The sequence below is a fragment of the Prunus dulcis genome, chromosome 4 (assembly GCF_902201215.1).
Source record: "Prunus dulcis chromosome 4, ALMONDv2, whole genome shotgun sequence".
NCBI classification, from domain to species: Eukaryota; Viridiplantae; Streptophyta; class Magnoliopsida; order Rosales; family Rosaceae; genus Prunus; species Prunus dulcis.
In genome coordinates, this window is record NC_047653.1 from 3,882,431 (window position 1) to 3,898,951 (window position 16,521).

The 16,521-nt window shown below is 38.4% G+C and overlaps 4 protein-coding genes across 6 annotated transcripts; 1 reads left to right on the top strand and 3 right to left on the bottom strand.

The window, feature by feature from the left end:
- Positions 1-24: 24 nt before the first annotated feature.
- On the bottom strand, positions 25-2,984 carry LOC117624240 (cation/H(+) antiporter 4-like). The gene is made up of 3 exons (XM_034355387.1): positions 2,721-2,984; positions 1,331-2,350; positions 25-1,143 (listed from the first exon to the last, which is right to left on the bottom strand). The coding sequence occupies exons 1-3, from the start codon at positions 2,982-2,984 to the stop codon at positions 25-27; spliced, it is 2,403 nt and encodes an 800-aa protein (XP_034211278.1).
- An 884-nt stretch (positions 2,985-3,868) lies between these two features.
- LOC117625727 (cold-regulated 413 inner membrane protein 2, chloroplastic-like) lies at positions 3,869-5,776 on the top strand. Its single transcript, XM_034357268.1, has 6 exons — positions 3,869-4,143; positions 4,234-4,368; positions 4,499-4,594; positions 4,755-4,819; positions 5,245-5,314; positions 5,400-5,776. The coding sequence occupies exons 1-6, from the start codon at positions 3,980-3,982 to the stop codon at positions 5,563-5,565; spliced, it is 696 nt and encodes a 231-aa protein (XP_034213159.1). The 5' UTR covers positions 3,869-3,979; the 3' UTR covers positions 5,566-5,776.
- Positions 5,777-6,607: 831 nt separating this feature from the next.
- On the bottom strand, positions 6,608-9,311 carry LOC117625726 (PLASMODESMATA CALLOSE-BINDING PROTEIN 1-like). The gene is made up of 4 exons (XM_034357267.1): positions 8,976-9,311; positions 7,627-8,214; positions 7,256-7,298; positions 6,608-7,173 (listed from the first exon to the last, which is right to left on the bottom strand). The coding sequence occupies exons 1-4, from the start codon at positions 9,034-9,036 to the stop codon at positions 6,945-6,947; spliced, it is 921 nt and encodes a 306-aa protein (XP_034213158.1). The 5' UTR covers positions 9,037-9,311; the 3' UTR covers positions 6,608-6,944.
- A 1,275-nt stretch (positions 9,312-10,586) lies between these two features.
- LOC117625728 (carboxyl-terminal-processing peptidase 1, chloroplastic) lies at positions 10,587-16,032 on the bottom strand. Of its 3 annotated transcripts, XM_034357269.1 has the most exons (12): positions 15,339-16,028; positions 14,977-15,096; positions 14,572-14,709; positions 13,917-14,021; positions 13,593-13,761; positions 13,335-13,411; positions 13,026-13,070; positions 12,733-12,816; positions 11,736-11,774; positions 11,589-11,651; positions 11,121-11,250; positions 10,587-11,045 (listed from the first exon to the last, which is right to left on the bottom strand). In XM_034357269.1, exons 1-12 carry the CDS (start codon positions 15,738-15,740, stop codon positions 10,990-10,992), a joined length of 1,428 nt encoding a protein of 475 aa, XP_034213160.1. In that variant the 5' UTR covers positions 15,741-16,028; the 3' UTR covers positions 10,587-10,989. The 3 variants fall into 3 exon arrangements, with proteins under 3 accessions (XP_034213160.1, XP_034213162.1, XP_034213161.1); XM_034357271.1 differs by lacking the exon at positions 15,339-16,028 and having other exon boundaries at positions 14,572-14,759; positions 14,977-15,091; XM_034357270.1 differs by lacking the exons at positions 10,587-11,045; positions 11,589-11,651 and having other exon boundaries at positions 11,137-11,250; positions 11,710-11,774; positions 15,339-16,032.
- Between the last annotated feature and the right edge of the window lie 489 nt (positions 16,033-16,521).

Here is a 16,521-nt window from a genome sequence, read left to right on the forward strand (position 1 = left end):
AAAGTAGGTATGAAATTTGTTTATCTAACGTTGTTGTTGTTGCTGAATGACCAAGACACTGGATTTGCAGCGAGAGTCCGTCGACGAAAGCATATCTCCAATAACCCCAAGCTCCGGAAACTCACTCCATTGATCAAGACCCAAAGTCTGAGGGCTGCTCACATTAAATCTTCTCCCAACTATGAACATGTCGTATTCATTTTCATCCATCAACGACCGTATTTTCTTTGTCGTTTTAATCCCGTCCTCTACAATCTGCTCCACATAACTCACGTACCCCGCGCCATTATACTTCATTTCCTTCAACATCTCATTGTCCTGCACCCACTCCCATTTGTCGTTCCCGTCTTCGTCCCCGGACGCATCGACTAACCGAATCACCGTCAGGCTGATGTACGCGTCCTTAGCCACGCGCTTCGCAAGGGTAAGCGCCTCCCTGTCATCGCTCCCTCCGAGAAAAATCAATGCAACTCGGTACGCTTCGTTAGGTGATGCTGAGGAGTTGGTGTATTTTACGTGACCACGGTTGACAAGGATGCCAACCGAGCACGGCGCTGTTTCGAGCATTCTACAATTGAGTGTCCTTGTGTTTTGGTTTTCTGACTCAATTGACCCGTTGACTCTCGACCACTTTCGATGGAATGGGAGGATTATAAGCGACGTTGCTTTGTCTATCGCGAGGGTGCATATGTCGTCGTACATGTAGTCTGGTTGAGTGATTGCCGTAAAGACTTGTGCAAAAACAGCTCCTTCGTTGTCTCTCTGAAAGTTGGAGAAGGAAATAATGACGTTCTCGGAGAGTGAATTGTTTGAAAGGGTTCTCTTTTGTAGATTGTGGGAAATTAGGACGGGGGCGGCTCGACCAACTAGCTTGACGAGGTGGAGGACATAGACGGCAATGGGGCTGTCTCGGGTTGGGCACGAAGCATCGAGAAAGTTAATTATGGCAGGGGTGTTATCAGCTCTGTTGATGCATGCAAGGATTCGGAGCTCGGAATTGGGTTTCCAATGCATAAGGTTTCTTTTCTGATAGCCTACGTATTTTCTCTTAGGATCGTACAAGAGTCTTATAAGAGGTGGGACGATGAGTACATTTAACACAATGGTTAACATCATATAATCAAAGACTTTGGAAAATATTATCTGCACATGATAAATGAACAACATTGAAAATCCTAGTTAGTAAATTAGCGTGTAAGAAAACATGAATTAATGTGAGTGAGAGTTTTAATTTTTTATAAATGAAATAATTAGCGTGTGACAAACAACACCTCTGCATGTCACGTAATATTATTGTTAGAGAGAAGTTGAATTCATATGAAAAGCTTACCCAAGTGTCGCTAGCAAAGGTGTACGCGCCTAACTCAACAACTCCTTTGCTACACAAAATGAGAGCCAGCGCTATTGCATCCCTCATATGCATCTTGCAACACAAAGGGATCACCAAAGAAGCTACAAATTTGCTGCAGTAAACTACAGAAGTAACAATTGTGGCGGCTAAAACTGTCCTTTTGTGAGCCTTAGGCAGGGACATTGTAACCCTCATCATGGAAGTGGTCGCAAAAACTGGCATAAAAACCCTATTGACCATAAAGTCAAACTTGTTCACCAAAGTAGCTCCTACTGGTGGCCCATCTGGCACGGCAAAACCCAACATCAAAGGTCCGGTGACAAAAGACAGCTCACACCAATTGGAAAGCAACGCAGATCCGAGAAAAGCCAGCATGATTAGGACAACGTACGAGTCTTTGATAGGCTTGCCTTGAGGTGTTCGTTTAGCAATCCAAAACATAAATGGTCGAAAAACAAGCCAAACAAATAAAGTGTAGGCTACCATTACCACTATGTCCCGTATCCCTTTGAGCATATTTTGTTGCACGGCTGTTGCCATTGCTGCAACGCTGGTGATGGCAATGGTGCAGAGGTCGCTGACAAGCGCCGAAGACAACGCTAACCGGCCAAGCTCGGAGTTCAGGATTTTGAGATCGGTGAGGAGACAAACTACGACGGGAGAGGGAGTTAGAGAGTGCATTGCTGTTAGAAACGCAAGCTGCACAATTTCTTGTCCATTTAAGAACCATTTAGAGTGAAGGAGGATTATGGTACCGACGCCGGCTACTATAGGCACTGACAGGCTTAATGCGCCGGTGTAGAGGGCTTTTTTTCCGGATTTAGGTATTAACCCCAAGTTCAATTTGACTCCGATCAAGAAGGAAAAAAATATGTAGCCAAATAGCGACATTATGTTGAGTATTTCTTGATTGGCAAAAGGAAATATGGGATTCATATCGTGATGACTAGATGATTTGACTATTCGGGAAAGTCCTGCATCACCAAGGAGTATTCCTGCCTGCATGGTTCCACCAAAAGAGAAAATACATTCATAATTTACTCGTAAATTTGAAGTGTACATTTTAGTTTTATGATAAATAAATAAAAACTTCAAAAGCTGGAACGCCTTTTGCGGATGTGAGACAATCATGACGAACGAATTTACATGGATTAGCCATCTCACATCCTGCAATTCCCGAAGCCAATTGATCATTACCATCTCTCTAAAGACAACTTCAATGATGACGAAAAATACACTATTGTGAGATTCAAATGCATCTACAGTTGTTTTACTTTAACCTATGAAGACGAGACCATGCATAGAGACGAAACTAAAAGGATATTAATGAGGAGAGAATTAAAGCACGTGAGAAATATGTAGTACTTACCACAAGTTGAGCGGCCAAAGCCGGGAGGCCAAAGATCTTGAGAAAGAGATGGGTGAGCTCGGTGAGAACAAACATGAGAATCATTTCAAACTCCAGGATTGGCATCGTGTAATTCTGCAGAGGAAATGAGAAATTCACCAACGGAGTAGTAGCATTCACCGTCCACCTTTCCGATCTGTTCCACAACCCAAGCGAATTTACACGAAACGGAAGATCGGTGCATATTGTCACCGTAGTATTAGCCAACGCTTCGTACGACGACATTTTGTCACGGCCACCACAACAAAGCTCAGAAGTTCATACAAGTTTTATTTGGTGGTATATATTCAGACGCATACACTAGTAGCAAGCAAGCAGCTGGTTTGAACGTGATGTCGTTTAGCTTTTGGCCACGGTAACTGCCTTGAACAAGTATTTAACTGACTAGAAGTTGGTTGGGTTTGGGAGGTTAAAAAGGGTTAATTTTGTTCAGCAGAACAGTTAAAGATTGGTTATTTTACACCTGTTTTCTCTGCACACACAGCCGCCGCTGTTAAGAGATGAGGTTAGGTCAGCCATTATAATAGGAAATATCAAATCTACCCTTTGATACACAAAAACAAATACCTTGTTCATGTTGTGGCAAGTGGGGCCAATCGCCCCATGCAACAAAAATAAGTTTGGTACAACATCCAATCTGTCCATTGGCATTTTCGCGAAAATATCTCGAAGAGGCTAAGTATACAGTTCATATGTATTTTCTGTCTCAACAAAAAATTTATAGTCCGACCAAGAAAAATTGAGCCATATTTGGTTTGCTACAGTTAAACTGCCTATTTATGCATTTATAATAACCAAATAATAAAAATTTCACCTCTCTTCGTGTTATTGTCGATGGTTTATATATTCTTTCGTTTCTCAATTTCTATCTCTTTTGTTATGTAATTCAATTTATATCGTATTTTATATCAACACAGAGAAATTCGATCTCAATCTCTGCATATTAGATATTAGAGTAGTTTAGAATATCATTATATCAAAACTATTAAATATGTACATTAATCAGATGACTACCTCAATGATCCGTCCTAGGAGAACCGCAAACCGAACACGTGGATCCAAATTATTTGCCGCTAAATAGTGAATTACGGTAAATAAATCATTGTGCCCTCCACCACCCTCCACCACCTTCCAATCTCACTCTCACTCTCTCACTCTACACGCTAGTGTTTGTTTGTCTCTCTCTGCGCTGGAGCCAAAAAGAGAAAGCAGAGCAGGATATGAAAATGGCGAGCCTCTCACTCTCCTCCACGTCACCACAGACTTTCTCTCTTTACAGCATCAGGAGCAGCACCAAGTTCTCCGTCTCTCAACCAAGGCCGGCCAAGCTCTCTAGTCTTCTTCTTGCTCGCACCTCCAGCTCACTCCACTATAACCCTCTCAGGTAATTTTGTAATTTCACATTCAAGGTTTCAAATTTTCAGTTGTTGACGCTGAAATTGAATGCAAATCTCTGGTTTTGTTTTCCGGGTAGAGTTTCGATTGGTGGAAATAATGATCTCGGGGTGCTGAAGAAGAAGAAGAAGAAGGGCATGGGATCGGGTGCGGTATGTTACGCTGCACCTCTCACTGTTCATACCCTCCAGTGGATCTCCACCATTTCTTCTGCGTAACTCTCTCTCTCTCTGACCCCCTTTTTTTGTTTTTGAATTTCCTTGAAAGATTTCCAATTTTAGTAATGGGATCTTGAGTGTGATGGAGTATGCGTTAATGGGTATTCAATTTTGTTACATTTCCAGGGTTCTACTGCTTGCAAAAGGCACTGCTGTTCAAAAATCATTTCTTGTTCCATTGTTTGTTCTACAAGCACCATCCGCTGTAATCTCATGGTTTAAGTAAGCCTTTCAAAAACTTCTCTTTCTCCTTTTTTGTCTTTTTCTTCAGTTTTTTATTGCATAAAAGTTTTTTTTCTTTTTTCTTGGTAACCTATGGACCACGTCTGCCATTTAAGTTTAAATGCATAACTTGGATGACATACATGATTTTGGCTTGCAGGGGCGAATATGGTATCTGGACTGCATTCTTAGCACTTCTTGTTCGTCTCTTCTTCTTTATTCCTGGTAGGTTCTCTTTTGATTCCTTGTTTTGAGTGTAGGATAGATAAATCTCTAAATAGATAGTTATCTGGTTTTCTCAAATGATAGTTTCTAATTTCTGCCTGGTTTGTTGACTTTATTGGTTTACTTGATTCACCACTGGGCAACAACAAATTCAGTGTAATCTACCCTTATTGGGGCACTTTTCCTATAAACAGCTCAATATTAATTGAAGATTCTGCCCAGTTTTTTCAGAATACTGACCCTTATGGTTTAGTGTGAAATCTGAATTCTTGTTTTGGGTCGCATATTATGGAGTGGTTACTTGGCATTTCTCTAACTCTTGTTCTGTTTTCTACTTTCAATTTGAAATTTGAGGTGCGGTAATATTACTTACAATTTCCTCTGTCAAGTAATATTATGTACTGTCTCATTTTGTTGTTTTGCAGCCGAACTTGAGTTGCCATTGGTAGCATTACTCCTGGTGATTGTGGCTCCTTACCAAGTTACGAACATAAGGTAGGCAAATGCATTGTCTGAGACCAACCTTGACCATTATTTATAATTTTCTTAGTAGTTATGTTTCAATATGTTCCATTGGCAGGGGAAGACAAGAAGGTGCTATTATTTCACTGGTTATTGCAGCGTATTTGGCTTTCCAGCATTTCTCACGAATAGGAACCTTGCAGAAATCATTTGACCGAGGTTCAATTGTTGCTACCTTAGCCATAATTTCTATCACTGCTGTGTCAGGCCTTCTCCTGTTCTGAGTTTATTGTAAAATAATAAAGAGTTATCAACCATATGCCTTATGAACTCATCTGAAGGGGGTGGAAGCCTAAGAACAGTCATGATCTACGAACCTTTCATTCTCATGTTAGATATATGTGTGAGAGTTTAGGAAAGCTTGACAGATACAATAAAATAAATAAAGTTCTCAGTATTTATTCATGTTTTGTCAATATAAGGAAATCTTGCCAACTAGTGTAATCTTTCTTCTGATCTACTCTTGAATTATTCGTATATACATGTAAAAGAGATAGTTGTCTGATGCCAAGAAACATCAAATGCTTCACTTTAGGCCACTAAGGTAGAATTAACTTAAATCAATCTTTGTGCATTGTGCATCTTGTTTTCGTGCTTGTTAAGTTAGTGATCAAATTGGTCTTTCCATGAGCACAACGATTGTTGTCTTGCCTAGTTTTAGTATTTTTCCTTTTGGTTTGGAGTACTGCATTTTGGGGTTAAGTGATGCCATTTTGGGATATGATAGAGATTGTGGAATTGGCATGTTACAGCCTCGGTCGCCTACCTAGCCATTTGAATGCACAAAATTCTATAAATTCCTTTGATGATTATATTGGAATCTAGAATGAAAGTTAATAATATGGATTGAGCATGATTTTATTGTTGGAATAAAGAGTATTAACATTTTAAATGTAGACAATGAAGAAGAGCATACGGATCTGTTGTCGTCTTCATCCTCCAAGAAAGTACTTGTAATGGCGCGTGTGCATGTTAGGTCAAATTTTTATGTGTTGTATCTCAAGAAGGCATTTTTATTTGTTGGTGAAGGGGAAACATACCCTATATTTGAATAAATTGGTTCTTTTTAAGTATCTAATGTCTTACTACCAGACAGCCATAGGTCATTCCTTTTTACCAACTACTCTACATCCATTGTTTCTAGTTAGGTCAATAACTTTTGATAACTACACCTATTACTCTGTCATAGTGTCTATATTTTTGTTATCCATTGGCATCATAAAATTTAAATTGTGCTAGCTAATATATGTAATAAGCATCTTATCATTTTATATAAAAATAAAAAAAGTTCTAAAGCCAGGTGGACTTAGCTAATAATTAAAAATTTATTGTACTAAAACCGCAGATAAAGAACCTATATGTCTACAAATACAAGAACCTAAAAAATTTCTATGCTTTTCTGTCCTTTTCTCAGGCTTAATAGGCTACTAATGGGTGTACATAGATGAAGTATGGCAATAATTTAAATGGTGTGAACAAGGCCTGGAGATAACATAGTAGCTCATTTTGATTCTCAGTGCCTCCTTGAACTTTATGTAGGATGCTGGCAAGTGAATGGATTGCCATCTAATTGCAGATAGAATAGTTGTAACTTAGTTTCCTTTTAGAGATAATTTGCTGCAAGAAGTGACCCCAAGAGCCCAGTCGTGGTGAATAGCAGCAGCATGCAAGATGAGATAGAGGTGGCTGAGTTGGGGGACTCTGTTGGTTCCGAACCATAAATTGTCGATCCACCTGGTGTAGCAATGCTTGGGGTGTATGGAGTTGTTGGCATTGTTGGTGTTGTCATCGTTGTTGGGGGTGGTGGTGACGGGTTAACTGGTGAATATGTGCTGAAATTGGAAACTCGAATAAGATTTCTTTTCACTTGATGTGTTCATAAATGAAGTTGGACTTGGGGTTATGATAGATTACCTGGTTGATGCTGTGGATGATGGATAGCGACAGCTACCGGTACCTGCAATAAGACAGAGTGGAGAGAGTTAAGCATCTATTCAAGCACGTAAGAACAACAAGGTCAGGAAGTTGAATTTGTTCAGTGGCGGATCTGAAACTTTTGGCAAAAGAGCTAGGAAGCTATAGCTGGATAGAACATTCAACAAGATCTTTGTAATTAAAAGAAAGAGGGTTCTTTTTATGATATTGTACAGGTATATTTTCAGTAAGGAGGAACCTTCCCTTTTTTTTCAGTGAAAGTTCGGACAAGCTATAAGGTTCAATCCACATTTTTAAGAGATATTTCAGCATATTGCTTGATAGGACTTAATTTGATGAAAAAGTCTTACTTGGGTCAGTGTTGGTGGTTTGAGCTGTTCCTCCAAAATTGCAGCTAGTAGGAGCTGGGTTCTTGTGGTAGTAATCATTGAAGGCGTAGGAAGCGTGATCACGGAGAGTGTTTGGGTTATAACAGCTTCCGCCTTGTTGAACAGCTGCACAGTCTGCACCTCCATAGCCACAAGCATAATCAAGAGCTACCTGTAAGGCGGTTTGTGAAGCTGCTTGGCTGGCAATACACCAATTTCCACCTGATGATGTAGGAGTTGTGGTGGTGGGAGTGGTCGGGGTCAGGGTTGTGGTTGGTGGCGTTGGCGTTGGCGTTGTGCCTGGGTCTGTTGTGGTTGGTGGTGTTGGGGTTGGGGTTGTGGTTGGTGGTGTTGGGGTTGGGGTTGTGATTGGGTCTGTTGTGGTAGGTGCTGGTGGTGATGTTGTCGGGTTCACAAAAGGTGTGGGAGTCAATCCAGTTGGACTTGGATTCACTACAGGGATTGTATCAAGCTGGGTAGCATACACCGAAGATGAGAAAAGCATACGATTCACTTGTGTGTTGCTTCTGTGGGTTGCTTCCAAAGGAGGATTCTTTGGAGCACTTGAACCTGAAGAAATGAAAAGCATGGTAAGTTCTTTTTCTTTCATTGAAATGATGGAAGAAATTGCTATGATTTGCTATCCATACAAGTTGAAGGTAAAACAAAACAAACAAACCTGAATAACTGTTAGGAAAGATAAATATCTAGAGTTATTCCAAAATCAAAAGTAGAAACAATGGCAACACAAGCCACCTTAGTTATTGATCAGATTCACCATCAGGTTTAGGTGTTTGATGCTTGTAATGCATGTGTGAGTTCAGTTTTGTTCTCTCTCTCTTTTTCCGCTCATGTTCTAGTTACTTAAGATGATCAATGGATGAATTTGAAAGAGTGATCTGATTGAATTAAAAGGTAATGCTAAATGCTTCTTGTGCTTGTGGATAATCTTTGTCAGTTTCTCATGTTTGGGTCATATACAAAGGAGGTGAATTAGTATTAGACAGGAATTCATGCAATTTTGACTTAAAATTGTCAAACACCATAAATGCATGCTGATGATCAGAAACTAACAATGAGAAACCCATTATCCATTGTTCTGAACTCTGGAAAATAAGAAGGAACTGGTTTGGAAATCCTCTGCTCTTTAGAAACAGTCATCTTTTTCTTTCACAAAATCAACCTATGCACCTTCTGACCATGGCCATAGGACATTAAAGAAAATTGATGATCATGCAAGATGATGAGCAAATTCGGGTTGGTAGTTAGAAGGCTTGTGTTGAAACACAACTGGAAGAAGAGAAACACACCAAGAAGACAATTCAAATTACCTGAACTAAAGAAAAGAAACAAAAAAAATAACGCAGAATGCCGAAGAGAGCTAACACCCATTTCTGCAAGCTACTTCTTCTACACCTTGTGATTGTAGATTTTTCTTCTGGCCTCAAAACAATGATGGAGAAGCTAAGATATACTACACAAGAGAAATAGAAATGGTGGTGGTTGCAAAAAGAAGAGTTCATCTCTTTTCTCTGCATTTGTTATATATATCTTGAGGAATCATAGCTTTCTTGGATCGAAGAGAAGATGAAAAGAGAGAAGGGAGAATATAGAAAACTTGAGAAAGGAGGCATTAGGGTAGTTGGATATTGCAAGCAAGAGATGGTGCAACCAAAAAAAAAGTATCTGAAATGGTGAAAGGCAAAAGAATGATTTCATGGAATTTAAATCTCATGTTTTGGCTAATAAGAAATTGGGTATCTCTGTGACAGTGATGCTGCAGCATTTTTCCCTTTCTCTGTTGTGCTCTTCTTTCTACTGTTTTTGCTGTACTTTTATTTTGTTTTGTTTAATTATTTTTTTTCATGGTACTGAATCAAAAAGCTAAAGGTGGGGGCAAGTGAGAGTTTGTGAGTCACATCTAATGGTCTGTAACCAAGAATATTGTCCCCCTTGTCGATTTCTTACTTCACTCAGCTTTAATGGAAGTTCCCAAAATAAAATAAAAACTTGGCCTTGTATACATACGATCAATTCAAGCTCTTGAAACCCAACATTTAATCTGGGCCTAGTCCATTTCAGTCAGTTTCAATGTTCATTCATGACCTAAGAATGCAAAACTTTTCGTGCAAAACAAGAGAGTTGAAGAGAAGAAATTTATATACCACGAAAGGAAATATTTGGGTTTTCTTGCTTTCTTTCTTTTGAGGTCGGTGTATTGGATGTTTTGAATAAAAGGTTTCGTGGCAATTAAGGTCCATCAGAAAGCAGAGAATCAACTAGTTTCGGAAAGGATCTGGGGGCAGTGACTTTTTAGTGGCATAAACAAAACTTGAACTAAAAAGTAAGGCAACCTCGCTATATTTGGTATCTTGGTTCAGTTCCTTGAAATAGTAAATGAAAATAAAGCAAAGGTTTGGTCACCAAGCACAGAATGATTTGGGTCTGGATCTGGAATTAAAAAGGAAATAACAGGGTTTTCTAATGCACATTAGAGATTATGCTAATTATGCATCTTTCCCACAACGGGAATATCATTGTTGCGGTATTCCATACCAATCACGCACCGATCATCATCATTGGCGTATCATGGATAATTTAGTTTCCATGGATTCCTCATACTAAACCCTATCACGAAAAGGTCACTTGATCATCATCAAATTTTGAGCATGATGATCATGATCACCAACGACAGTCCTAGTGCGCAATCAAACAGTCAGTATGACCACAACAATAAACAGGGACAAAAGGGAGGGACGGCCCCTTGAACAGCCACTTATCTTTTTTATTTATTTATTATTATTATTTTTTTGCAATAATAGATGGGAGGCTGCTCATTTTCTGGGATATCCAAATTTGGTAACAAAATTGTACCACTCTTAAATATAAATGGAGGTAGACGAGGAGACCCATTAATTGCTTGTGATATGATAAAATCCATGTCCAAACATAATTAAAAGTCTTAATTATATTGGTTGAAATTCGGTCTCAAATACATTTATGTATGAAAAATGTATAGCATATTTTCCTATACTAGTATCGGTCCCAAATTCCACCCCCACCTCCAGGGTCTTCTCCAATTCAAATTTCCCCACGTGAGCACTCCTGGATACTTCGGTAAGCCGACTTGCACCGGAGACATGTTTCAGTACAGAACTCAAAACTAAGAGTTCCATACACCCTGTCAATCTCTTATAGGCATATTAACAAAGGTTGATGTTTTCCAAAAGTGAGAATACTGCTGCAGCTTTCATGCTAACAGATTCTGCGTTTGACTATTATTCAATTAAAGGTAGAAATGTCCAGAAGAATCAAAGGTAAGAAAGAACTGTGTCAACCACTGATCTATCCCCGCTGAAGCATATTACACCGTGAAAGATGTTGTGTGACGTCACTCCAAGCTGCCGATAAAGAGATCCTCAGATTACATTAAGTCTAGAACGATTTTATGGCAAAAGAATGAAGTATTATTATACCTGGGAAATTTCGATAATCAGGCTCTATTCCATTGCCATTTATGTCCTTATGTTTTGGTGTAACATACTTCCCAACAGTTACAACCACACCAGAGCCATCACGAAGTTCAAACACAGATTGAATCAAACCCTGTCAAAAGCATCAGAGACACCATCAAAATCATCAATGGGACGTTAGGGATATTTTTTATTGATTCAATGTCTGCAAACTCCAAACTTTTAGATTGATTAAATGACAAAAAAATAAATCTGCTTTCTATCCTCAATCATGAAAAGGCATCTTTTGTTATATCCACCAAGGACACTCGCCATTAGAAAGCAAGTTGCTGGAATTTAGGTAACAAATGGACTCTAGCTAAATCAAGTTCCATCACAACACAAATGCATTATATATATATATATATATATATATATATATATATATATGCAAAGACAATGCTGAAGAACCAGTGATGAAATTTTTTTCACCTTGCCAAATGTCCGGTCACCAACAAGAACACCTCTACAATTATCATGCAAAGCTGAAGCAACCTGCAATTGGAGCCACCAATGTAAATGCTAGAATTGTACAAACTAAAAGGAATCATACATAATTGGGACAATCAAGCGGCTCACAATTTCACTCGCACTAGCAGTACTGTTGTTCACCAAAACCTGCATTAGAAGTTAAGTCAAGAGCCTTGTCATAAACCATAAACTGAATATGTTAGAAATTACATTTGCCACAAATCCTAACTCAGTGGTAAAGAAGACAAAATCACAAGATTTTTCAAGCCAAAGAAGGAAAAAGCTAGCAAAGTTTGACATGAGGGTGCACTGAAATTCAATAGATTGCAAAAGGATTTCTTAATAAATTGAGCCCATCTGGACCCAAACTTGAGCCTATCAGGCTCCTCAAGAGACGGCCATAAAAGGAATAAGTGCTGTCTCAAATCTTCATTAATCTACTCTGATTTAGATGAGTGGATGGTATCCACTCCAATTTTGACCTTGGTTTAATCGTTAATAAGCACTCAGCAAGTTTTATCATGTTTTTTTTTTTTTTTTTTTTGGGTTTATCCCTTATTTAACATTTAAGTTTAAAACGGATCTAATAGATATCTAAAGTTTGAACCCTTTTTCTAAGTTACAAGCCAAGTTCAAAAAAAAAAAATTAGCATTCAACTCCCTTGCAGACCCAATCATAACAAAACCGAAATAGTCTGGTAAGGTCAGTTGACACAGCTGGGGCATAGTTGCAACCTTACTATACACAATTGACCTTTGGGTTTTCTTTTTCCAAGGAAAAGCTGCAACAAAAAATCTCTAATGGTTTCTCTTATGATATGTTGGATAAAGACAGGAAGCCTTAAGTGACATCGTAAAGTCTTATTAGAGCACTGTGTCCTGCATCCCATGACCATTCCAAACAATGTCATCGGTTTTTCCAAATTCTTCCAGTGCAGGGTTCGAGCAAATTTATTATTCAGAGTTGACAATTGATACTACTAAAATGCGAGAACGTCAAAGATTTTAGACAGAAATAAGCCTTTGATGAAAAACAAGGAAATTACTAAACCAATCTATTCATGGAAACAGATAAAAAGTATCTTAGATATGTACAAGGGCGTACAATAACAGGAGCTGTAACTAATGGTGCAGTATCTGCAACAATACTTTGTTGGTATTCGGGATCCTTCCCATCAGTATAAATCACCTGTTCATAAACATCATCAAGAAAATGCACCACGTATATATAGTTAGTTTAGTGGAATTAATATATGCAACAGAAAACGCAGAAGTATTCTGCTAGCATAGAGGAGTGACTTAAAAAATAATGCAACAAAAAGAACTAATGCCAAACACTAACACCGCCAATGAGATAATAAACAAGAAAATTGCATCTAGAAAAAGAAAGAAACATACCGTCTCCCCTTCATTCAAAAATAGCTTGGCAATTTCTATTCCAGCCTGAAATAGGCAAAAGGGTATAAATAAAGAATCTTCAAATTACAGAATTCAGCTGAAATAAAGTACATGTTGGAACATACAAACATCACTGAGCTTGTGCTAATAATCAATTGGACAGGATTGAGTCAATACAATTACATGCAGGGGATGCATGATTTTCCACAAAAGGTGTAAAAAATTTATTTTATTACTTTTCCACATGTCCTGTGAAAACTTGATAATAGCCATTTCCTCAAAGTTATCTCTAATATCCAGAATGAAAACCTGTACTAGTCCACCACGATTATCTCTAAGATCCAGAATAAAGTATGATGCACCCATGTCCTGAAGTCGCTTCATAGCTGCAAAAATCATTTTACCCTTTAATATAATCCTAAAACCAAGTAACCACTATATAACTCTAGTATAAAGCAGAAAAAGAACCTACTAATGTTGTAAATAAGGTAAAGCAAGTATTCTGAAGCTAGCGAACAGGGAACAAAACGGAAGCAATAATTATTTAGGGTTTAGGGAACCACATACCAGTTACCAAGTCTTTTCTAGCCAATGCATTGAACTCTTTTATGCGCGTGTATCCAACAGATCTGGTTCCATTTTCTATTTGTTCCAACCGATAAGAGACAGGGGTTCGAGCAACAAGTTGTCTTTGGACTTCAATAGATTGAATAGGCCCACAATTTCCATGCTTGACCTAAAAGTATGACAATGTTTATTATCAACAATCATTGTAAAAATTAAAAAAAACCAACAAAAATGAAAAATACCAATACTCATTATCAAGGTTAATTTAAATGATAACCTATTTATGGTAGAGACAAACAACAGCATTACAAATGGTATCACAACCTTAATAGTAACGAAGGTTTCGTTAGGACCTTGCATCATTGATGATACTTCAAAGGCTGATTTCCCTTTCACATCCAATCCATTAACAGCTAGTACTTCATCCCCCTACCAAATAAGAGAACCCATGAAAACCTATTATAGACCAGTTAGAACAGGGGGAAAAAAATGTAGGCACAGATAAACATTGAAACTTCTGGAAATAACAGAAAAAACAGGATTTTTTTTTTTTGGATCCTGACAGTGAAGTAACATGACTAGACAAACAGATAGGTTCAGGGTTCTAGACTTCCAAGAAAAATATATATGTAGCCAGATGTTATTTGATGACCTATTCACTCATTTATTGCACTTCTTGATATGCCAACATTAGGGAGAACAATGATATATGAATGCATAAAGCCACCAGTTATATGTAAGAAGAACCATATCCAACACTTTCATTTCAAAGTTCTAAATTAAATAGTTACCAACTATTAGCAGCACCTAACCCAAAACAACCTTGACACTAACCCCGTCAAGACTTTCTGTGAATTCGTGATACATCAACTCGGAGAACTAATAGCAAATGAAAATCCAAGGTGGAAAGAGATATATAAAGAAACAGACATAATATTACATCTATAACTGTAAGTTTGGCTTCTATAGAAATAAATACCTGTCTCACACCAGCAGAATGTGCAGGGCCATCTAATACAAGTCCTAGAACCTTCAATTTCACATCTCCATTGTCATCTGGAACTTCCCTGAGGTTTATTCCAATACCACTCATGTCATACCTCGCCATCTTGGAGAACTTTCATTTCAACAATGAAAAAAGCGACATGTGCCATGGAATAAGATACGCTGTAAATTTCGTAAGTGAAGACGACCCATATTTTGTAAGAGATAACATTCATAATCAAAGCACTTAATTTTTCTTCCCATCTTTCCTAAGCACAATGTATCATGATTTTAAAACTTGTTGTATGCTTCTCTGTGAATAAACGATACTGAAAGAAGAAGAAAGAAAGAAAAAAACGCTAAATATGGAGAGGAATAGAGGGGACAGATAATGAATTACCTCTTCAGGTGAAAGAAATCGAGTATAAGGGTCACCCAAGCTGGCCAACATTCGCTTAATCGTATCATGAGCCTTTGATCTTGTCTTTATTGAACTACTCCTTATGTCTTCCCTTTTCCTCTGAAAATTATCCCCAATCATTAATCACACGCGCACACACATACACACTTATACATATAAATATAGGTACACACACATGTACATACACAATTGAAAATCCAGAATCCGATACACATATCCATAAACAGAACAATTACTCTCTTATTCCGTAACTTCACTAACTTGATTAAACCAAAAAAAAATGTTACTTTCTTTCGTGCAAGCTCTACAATCCACCTTCGTACGTGTGAATATCTGTTTACCTGCCAAGTTTCCGTGAACGAGCGAGAGCGACTGGTGTTGAGAAAGCTGTCATTGACGATTTCCCAAGCTTCCTCCACAATCCCCTCACTGGTCACCGCCGGTTCGGACCCTAACTCGGCGGTTTCATCTCCTTCATCTTCGCTGCAAAACTCCGGTGGCTGCGAAAAAGGTGGGACTTGAACGGAGGAAGAAGAAGAAAACTCAATCGCTATGGAAGAAGAAGGCGAAGAGACCAAAAGACCGAACGACAGAGCACCACCTAGGGCTCCAATTAGAGCTTTCTCGGCCCAATTGATTGAATTGCGTCTGAAATTGGATCGAATTGGGGATTTTGGGGTTCGCGGTGGTGGTAGTGAAGATAGTGAGAGTGTGGTGGTGTTGCTGAGCAACAGAACCCTCATCTTCTTCCAACCCAAAATGATTTTTTTTTATTTTCCCAAGCTCCGCGGGAGTTTAAATACGAGGCGTTTTGACCGTTGTTACAGTTGGACGGCTGTGAAGGGAGCTGTTTGGTTTCGAGTTTGAGTGAGTCCAATTCCAGTCCTGAATAAGACAGAAGTGGTGGGCCATAGGCCAGCTGTGAAGTAGCTGGCCCACAAACCAGCCCCTGCCTGCCACGTGTTGCGCTGCCGAACGTAGTTTGAACTCGACGACTGAGACTCTCTCTTGGTCCTTGTTTGCAGTTTGGATTGGATTGTGTTTTGGCTCAGTGTATGCTACTCGTCTGAAAAACTTTAGGATAAGCACCAATAATTTCTTATTATATATTCTTTTGCACCAAAGACGCGTACTCACTTTAAAGGCGCGTTCATGCCACTCATAATTCAATAATGAAGAAGAACCCAATGTAAACATGACCAGTTTGTTGTGTGATGTGAAAGTATATGTTTTGTTTGGTTGATTATGGATTATGATTTTTCAAAAATACTAATTAGGAGGACTAATCAAAAAATAAAAGGAATCGGACTCTTAAGCTTTACGTATATATATGTGCGTGAAGACAAATTTAAATGATATGTCACGCGATTGGTGATAAATAATAAATTAAATTATATATCACACGATTAGTGATAATTAATGAATTCACCTGCAATAGGCAAGTTATTTTTTTTTAATTCTTTTTTTTTTTTTTTTATACTGTGATGGCCAGCTTGATCTAGAAGGTTTTCCGAAGTGACTATC

What these genes read in the sequence shown, in the direction of transcription:
- LOC117625727 (XM_034357268.1), top strand. Translation starts at nt 3,980, where the DNA reads ATGAAAATGGCGAGCCTCTCACTCTCCTCCACGTCACCACAGACTTTC. An exon ending in ATCTCCACCATTTCTTCTGC is followed by an intron (nt 4,369 to 4,498) that starts GTAACTCTCTCT and finishes TTACATTTCCAG; the next exon opens with GGTTCTACTGCTTGCAAAAG. An exon ending in GCTGTAATCTCATGGTTTAA is followed by an intron (nt 4,595 to 4,754) that starts GTAAGCCTTTCA and finishes TTTGGCTTGCAG; the next exon opens with GGGCGAATATGGTATCTGGA.
- LOC117625728 (XM_034357269.1), bottom strand. Translation starts at nt 15,740, where the DNA reads ATGAGGGTTCTGTTGCTCAGCAACACCACCACACTCTCACTATCTTCA. An exon ending in TTTTGAATGAAGGGGAGACG is followed by an intron (nt 12,817 to 13,025) that starts GTATGTTTCTTT and finishes GTTTATGAACAG; the next exon opens with GTGATTTATACTGATGGGAA. An exon ending in TGATTATCGAAATTTCCCAG is followed by an intron (nt 11,046 to 11,120) that starts GTATAATAATAC and finishes CTTTATCGGCAG; the next exon opens with CTTGGAGTGACGTCACACAA.
- LOC117624240 (XM_034355387.1), bottom strand. Translation starts at nt 2,984, where the DNA reads ATGTCGTCGTACGAAGCGTTGGCTAATACTACGGTGACAATATGCACC. An exon ending in CTTTGGCCGCTCAACTTGTG is followed by an intron (nt 2,351 to 2,720) that starts GTAAGTACTACA and finishes GGAACCATGCAG; the next exon opens with GCAGGAATACTCCTTGGTGA. An exon ending in CCTTTGCTAGCGACACTTGG is followed by an intron (nt 1,144 to 1,330) that starts GTAAGCTTTTCA and finishes TATCATGTGCAG; the next exon opens with ATAATATTTTCCAAAGTCTT.
- LOC117625726 (XM_034357267.1), bottom strand. Translation starts at nt 9,036, where the DNA reads ATGGGTGTTAGCTCTCTTCGGCATTCTGCGTTATTTTTTTTGTTTCTT. An exon ending in AACCACCAACACTGACCCAA is followed by an intron (nt 7,299 to 7,626) that starts GTAAGACTTTTT and finishes GTCTTATTGCAG; the next exon opens with GTACCGGTAGCTGTCGCTAT. An exon ending in TCATCCACAGCATCAACCAG is followed by an intron (nt 7,174 to 7,255) that starts GTAATCTATCAT and finishes TTCCAATTTCAG; the next exon opens with CACATATTCACCAGTTAACC.